At 46.4% G+C, this 5,732-nt stretch overlaps 1 protein-coding gene across 1 annotated transcript; it reads left to right on the top strand.

Moving 5' to 3' along the window:
* Positions 1–994: 994 nt before the first annotated feature.
* Positions 995–3,730, top strand: irx5b (iroquois homeobox 5b). The gene is made up of 3 exons (XM_069685967.1): positions 995–1,225; positions 2,152–2,554; positions 3,153–3,730. Exons 1-3 carry the CDS (start codon positions 995–997, stop codon positions 3,728–3,730), a joined length of 1,212 nt encoding a protein of 403 aa, XP_069542068.1.
* Positions 3,731–5,732: the final 2,002 nt, after the last annotated feature.

Genomic DNA, 5,732 nt, shown 5'->3' with positions numbered 1-5,732 from the left:
CTTTGCAACATTAGCTGATAACAGAAAACAGCTAGCTACAGGAGCAGCCTGATCAGCCCTGGAGCCTGGATCAATTAGCTGATGTTTCCATTCATGACAGTATTTTTCTACATTAGCAGTTTTTGTGTGAGTGCGCAAATAATGTTAGCTAACAAACCAAATGAATGTCCTCCCATGAATCAAGGGCCCCGCCTGATTGTGGTCACACTGTCCCAGTTGTTCTGGCTGCGTCCTGTTTTTAAAGCTGCTGTGAGGAACTTTGGGTTTGTGTTGATGTTGGCGCCTCTGATCTCTTTGCTCATTTTGTCCTGTTCATACTGAAGTGGTGTTTTTTAACATCAAATGTCATCCTGCTTTCTGTAACAGTCGTATGTTTCACTCACTTTACATGTTAGCCCTGTAAAATGTAAACAGAGGCAGGGTGCAGGTAATCGCTCCGTCTGACCCCCCCCCCCCAGCAGTTTCAGGCATTAAAAATAACTACAGAGAAATAATCACACACTCTCACGCTGATGGTCTGGTTTGCTTGTCATATAGAGCCATCAGTTTCACAACCAGAGAAAAACTCCTCACAGGAGCTTTCAGGAGTTACAACCATCCAGCTCCTGTCCTTCCAGGTCGGCCACTTCTTCTGCACCTGAGTAATTCAATGTTCTGCAACTCATGAGATTTTATAGTATGTGTGTTTATATTACAGTCCTACAGACCCGTCTGCCTCTCTCGCTCTCTCTCTTGCTCTCCCTCTCGCTCTCTCTCTCGCTCTCTCTCTCTGAGCAGCAGCGGAAGTGAAAACTTGCAGCAGAAACACACAAACTGAACTCAGCCTCCACCTGCGATGCTCCTGGATGCTCCTCCGAGTTTAAACCTCCTCTCCCCTCCTCTTCTTTTCTTCTTTTTCTTCCTCGCTTCTTGCTGCTGTCCCGGGGAGACGCGCGTTTTCGCTCTCCGATGTGAGTTCGCCCGCGCGTAATAGTCCGGCTCCGCGCGCGCTGTCATGGCTTATCCTCAGGGTTTCCTCTTCCAGCCGTCCGTGTCTCTGGCCCTGCACTCGTGCCCGTCCTTCAGCTCGGGGGTCATCTTAGGCCCGCGGACGGAGGAGCTGGGTCGCTCCTCTTCGGGCTCAGCCTTCGCTCCGTACTCGGGATCAGCGACTTCACCCGGGTTCAACTCCCACCTCCCGTACTGCGGGGAGCCCCGGGCCGCCGCCACCCTCAACTCCTTCATGGTGAGTGTCTGCTGCTATTCGAACCGAGTCAGTGCACCGGGCTGCTCTAAGTTCTGTTTCTAAATAAAAGATAAAAACCAAAGTGTCACTTCTGGTGCGTAAAGACGCTCAGTGCGTAAAATCGCAGATCCAGAAGCTGCGTTTGGAAACAAGCTGTTTTATTTAAATAAACGAGCAGCTTCGTAGTTTCACAGAAATTCTCTTTAATTTAAGAAGTTAAAATCTGCGCGAAATAAATCTGATTTTAATTATTGTTTCGGTCTTTTTTAAAATGAGTTTTTGTTTCTCATTAATTTGAATATTTTTAAGATTTTAACTTTGTTGTATTTTTCTTTATTAACAATTTATTAAAAATGACCTGAAATGATTAAAAATCCCGCAACGTGTTTAATGGAAACTGAACATGATCCTTTAATGTCTAATATAATAATAATCAGGTAAAGAACTGTGTGTCACACCTTGATGCTCTGTGTCGGTTAAATCACAGCGACCACATCAAATAAAAAATACATGTCAAATATATTGAAAGATTCAATTTGATCTGTCGGATGAATTCAATCTAATCATGGTAATAATAATTAAAGGAGGCTGTTTGTGACGTAATCGTGCTCGTTTTAAACTCTGCAAATTAAATGTTGTTTGTGTGTTTGTGAGTTTTAATTAAATCTTTATTTAACCGCGTTAAGATTAAGAATCTGCTCCTGAGGAGCGCTGCCAAGAAAGCAGCTTCACACACACACGTCAAAGCTGCACAGAAATCATGCTGAGGTGTGTGTGAAGATGTGCATGCACAGAAAATCCTATAAAACCTTGAAAACATTAGAGGTCAAAGGTTAAAACTACATTTAGGGAGAAATAAATAATTGAAATATTTCATGTTTAAAGAAAAAATGTGTATATTAATTGATTGTTTCTTCCTGTCACAGAGTCCTGCCTACGACCCGTCCTCGGGGATCTCCGGCTCCCTGGACTTCCACCCGTTCGGGGCCCTGGGGCCGTACCCGTACGGAGACCCCGCCTACAGGAAGAACGCCACACGGGACGCCACGGCAACGCTGAAGGCCTGGCTCAGCGAGCACCGGAAGAACCCATACCCCACCAAGGGCGAGAAGATCATGCTCGCCATCATCACCAAGATGACTCTGACGCAGGTGTCCACCTGGTTCGCCAACGCCCGCCGCCGGCTGAAGAAGGAGAACAAGATGACCTGGACCCCGAGGAACCGCAGCGAGGACGAGGAGGAGGAGGACAACATCGACCTGGAGCGGAACGACGACGACGACGAGCCGATGAAGAACAACAACGAGCCGGAGAGCAAGAGCGAGGCCGGTGAGTGAGAGGAGGAGGAGTGACTGTCTCTTTAATCGATCAATCATTAATCGATCAGCCCTTTAATACATCAGCTCTTTAATCGATCAATCATTAATCGATCAATCATTAATCGATCAGCCCTTTAATACATCAGCTCTTTAATCGATCAATCATTAATCGATCAATCAATAATCGATCAATCAATAATGCTGCTCGTGTTCCTCCTCAGACTCTTTGGTCTCTTTTAAACGTTCCTTAAGAGCAACAAATCAGTGGCGCTCAGGGGAAGATGGAGCGTCAGGTGTGGTTCAGGTGTGACAGGGTGAGTCCTGCATGTTCTCTGTCACAGGTGACAGGATGTGACGGTTACCATGGCTGCAGCGGGGACGTCTCCTTCCTGCAAGCTGTCTGTGATGCACACAGAGCACGCTGTGAGACAGGTGTAACAGGAAGCGTTGAACTTTGTTCTTATGAAGGAGTCCCTTAAAGAATCGGATCATTGATTACCTTGATCATTACTGATCATGAAGCGTGTGTGAAGTGTGTGTGTGTGTGTGTGTGTGTGTGTCTCTGGTCTCTCCCCCCTGCTGACCGCTTCCTGTCCTGCTCCCCTCAGCTCTCCATGCCCCCCCCTCGGTGTCGGCCTCGTGCGTGTTGGTGTTCAGAGACGACAGCAGCAGCGACACAGAGCGAGGCTTCACTGAACACTTTAAGGACACGGGGGACAGGAGGCCCCCCCTCCCAGGCCCCGCCTCCACAGGGCCCCCCCACATACAGACTGCACCCCTGGGGACGCTCAGAGGGACAGAGCCAGAGCGCACGCCGACCCCTTCCACTAAAGAACACTCCTGCAGCTCCATCCCGGGGCCAAACGCGGCCCCCAAACCCAAACTGTGGTCCCTGGCTGAGATCGCCACGTCGTCCGATAAAAGTCAAGGAAGTACAGACTCCTCACAAAGCGGGGGGGCCACAGCCCGGACCCCATTCCCCCACAGCCCCGCCCTGCCCCGACATCTCTACTACACCTCCCCCTTCCTCACCGGATACTCCGGCTACGGGCCCCTGGGGGCCCTGCACGGCGGCCCCGGCTCTCATTTAAACGGACAGCAGGCGATGCTGCAGAGGGCCGAGGCCGCGAGCAGAGACTGCAGACTGCGGAGCCACGAGCTGAAGAAAGGCACGACCAGCGCGTAGGTCACTTCCTGTCTGTGAGACGCAGACGCCGGGCCCCCGGGGGCCCCTGACTCTGATTCTGACACACAAATGTTACATTTTAGACGTTTTCTATGTTGATGGGATGTAATCTTTGTAGTGCGTTTCTGCACACATGAAGTACCATTAAAAGATAGTTTTATTAATATTCATCTGACCAGCTCACATTTGTCCCTGGAGATGTGACAACGTGTGTGACAGCATCACACAAAGGATCTCTGCAGACACACCAGACCCCATTGATAAAAACTGTGATTTTAGCTGTCAGGACACAGGAGAGCTGGTTAGTTAGTTTGTGTTCCAACACAAACACACCAACAGGTCCGCTGACGAGGGAACACCAGTACGACTGGCTGACAGTACAGACTCTGTTTATGACCTGTACGTTGGTGTTAGCATGGTAGCATGTTAGCACAACATATTTTACTTGGACTCCTTTTATTAAAGAGTCTCATTTCACACTGAGAGACACACTGAAGAAGGAGTTAGAGTCTTACATGAGCCAGGACATGTGTTAGCATTAGCCGTTAGCTAATCCAGCCCTGATCAAACATCAGATTAAAGTAGGAACAGTCACAGTGGATTACAGGCTGTATCACTTCCTCTGTGTGTGTGTGTGTGTGTGTGTGTGTGTGTGTGTGTACATTTAAAAGCTGCTTTCTGAAATCACAGAAAGTGTTTGAGTCCATCCAGCTCCATGTCGTCTTCATATTGATTAGATCATTACTAATTGTGATTTACTGCTGAGAAGAGATGAGACATAAAGCAATAGTTCATCATCCAGTCATATAAAATATTAAAACTAATATTCACTTTTATTCTTTGTGGGATTAAACTGATTTTTAATCTGAAAACTTCTTAAAGGAGAAGTGACTCACAGGTAACAAATCAACAGGCAGGCTCTTCTTCTCTAAACTGCGTGACGGTCGGACAGAAACCGAGTGCAGACATCACCCTGAGCTTTCATTATAACAGAACCTTTGTAAGCTTTGTGTTAACATGAGCAGCATTCAGTGTCAGGGCCGGGGGGGGGGTCATTCACATTATATATCATGAACATAATGTGTGTTAAGGAGTGAATTACAGTCCATCCAGCTTTTTTCAACATATTGGCAACACAAACTAAAATCACTGCATTTGAAGAAAAACATGGAGCCAGTTGATGTTAAAACAGGTTGAAATAATCTCACTGCAGCCTCAGACGTGAACAACAATCATAACTTTAGGACACATAAAGAAACAGATTATTTGTTAAAATGACGATTTTGACATATATTGTACCTAAAGGAACGTTCTGGTATTTGATAACATGGTGCTTATTTACGTATTTTAGGTCAAAACGACTCACAGGAACAAAGTGTGTGAGTGTCTCCAGTAGATGTGTTCATCCTGCAGCAGTGAAACAGGCTGTAATGGCTGCAACATAATCCTTGATGGGTCAAAGGTCGTCCACTAAAAGTTCTTGTTGTTTCCACTGACAGGCTCAGGTTGTTATTCTAAGTGTGTGACAACATGACAGAAAGGATCCCTACAGAGATAGACCTTTTTGTTACAGAGGAAGATGATTGTTTTAACCACACACAGACGTTACATCGCTGTCTGCACACACACACCAGACTCCATTCAGAAAAACACTGATTTAAGCTCTCAGGACACAGGAGGAGCTGCTCTACCTCTAACTCAACCTGTTAGTTTGTTCATCTAACTGTGTTGTACACACATATTGTGTTTCATCTAAGCTAACCATTTAAAACACCAAACTCACAAAGAGTAAAGCACTGGAGTGACTTTCTATCACTGCTTTATGAAACCAGTCTCATCTGTCAGTCTTATTCACTTGACTGTTAGTTTAGCTGTTTCCTAGCTAAACAGTGTAGCATGTTCCTGTAGCAAGGCCTTCACAAACAATTCTGTTACTTCTTTAAGTTAGCTTTTCTCAGGGTTTTAGAAGTTACCTACCTGTCTGATATGTTAGTGGAAGCAT

This window comes from Semicossyphus pulcher, unplaced genomic scaffold, assembly GCF_022749685.1.
Source record: "Semicossyphus pulcher isolate SPU_LCO1_2020_fin unplaced genomic scaffold, fSemPul1.0.p SCAF_8, whole genome shotgun sequence".
NCBI classification, from domain to species: Eukaryota; Metazoa; Chordata; class Actinopteri; order Labriformes; family Labridae; genus Semicossyphus; species Semicossyphus pulcher.
The sequence above is the reverse complement of the archived record's forward strand: the minus strand, read 5'-3'. Positions and strand labels throughout refer to the sequence as shown.

Excerpts from the sequence above, each read along its gene's own strand:
- irx5b (XM_069685967.1), top strand. The coding sequence starts at position 995 with ATGGCTTATCCTCAGGGTTTCCTCTTCCAGCCGTCCGTGTCTCTGGCC. Across the intron at positions 1,226-2,151 it reads CCACCCTCAACTCCTTCATG|AGTCCTGCCTACGACCCGTC; the intron begins GTGAGTGTCTGC and ends TTCCTGTCACAG. Across the intron at positions 2,555-3,152 it reads GGAGAGCAAGAGCGAGGCCG|CTCTCCATGCCCCCCCCTCG; the intron begins GTGAGTGAGAGG and ends TGCTCCCCTCAG.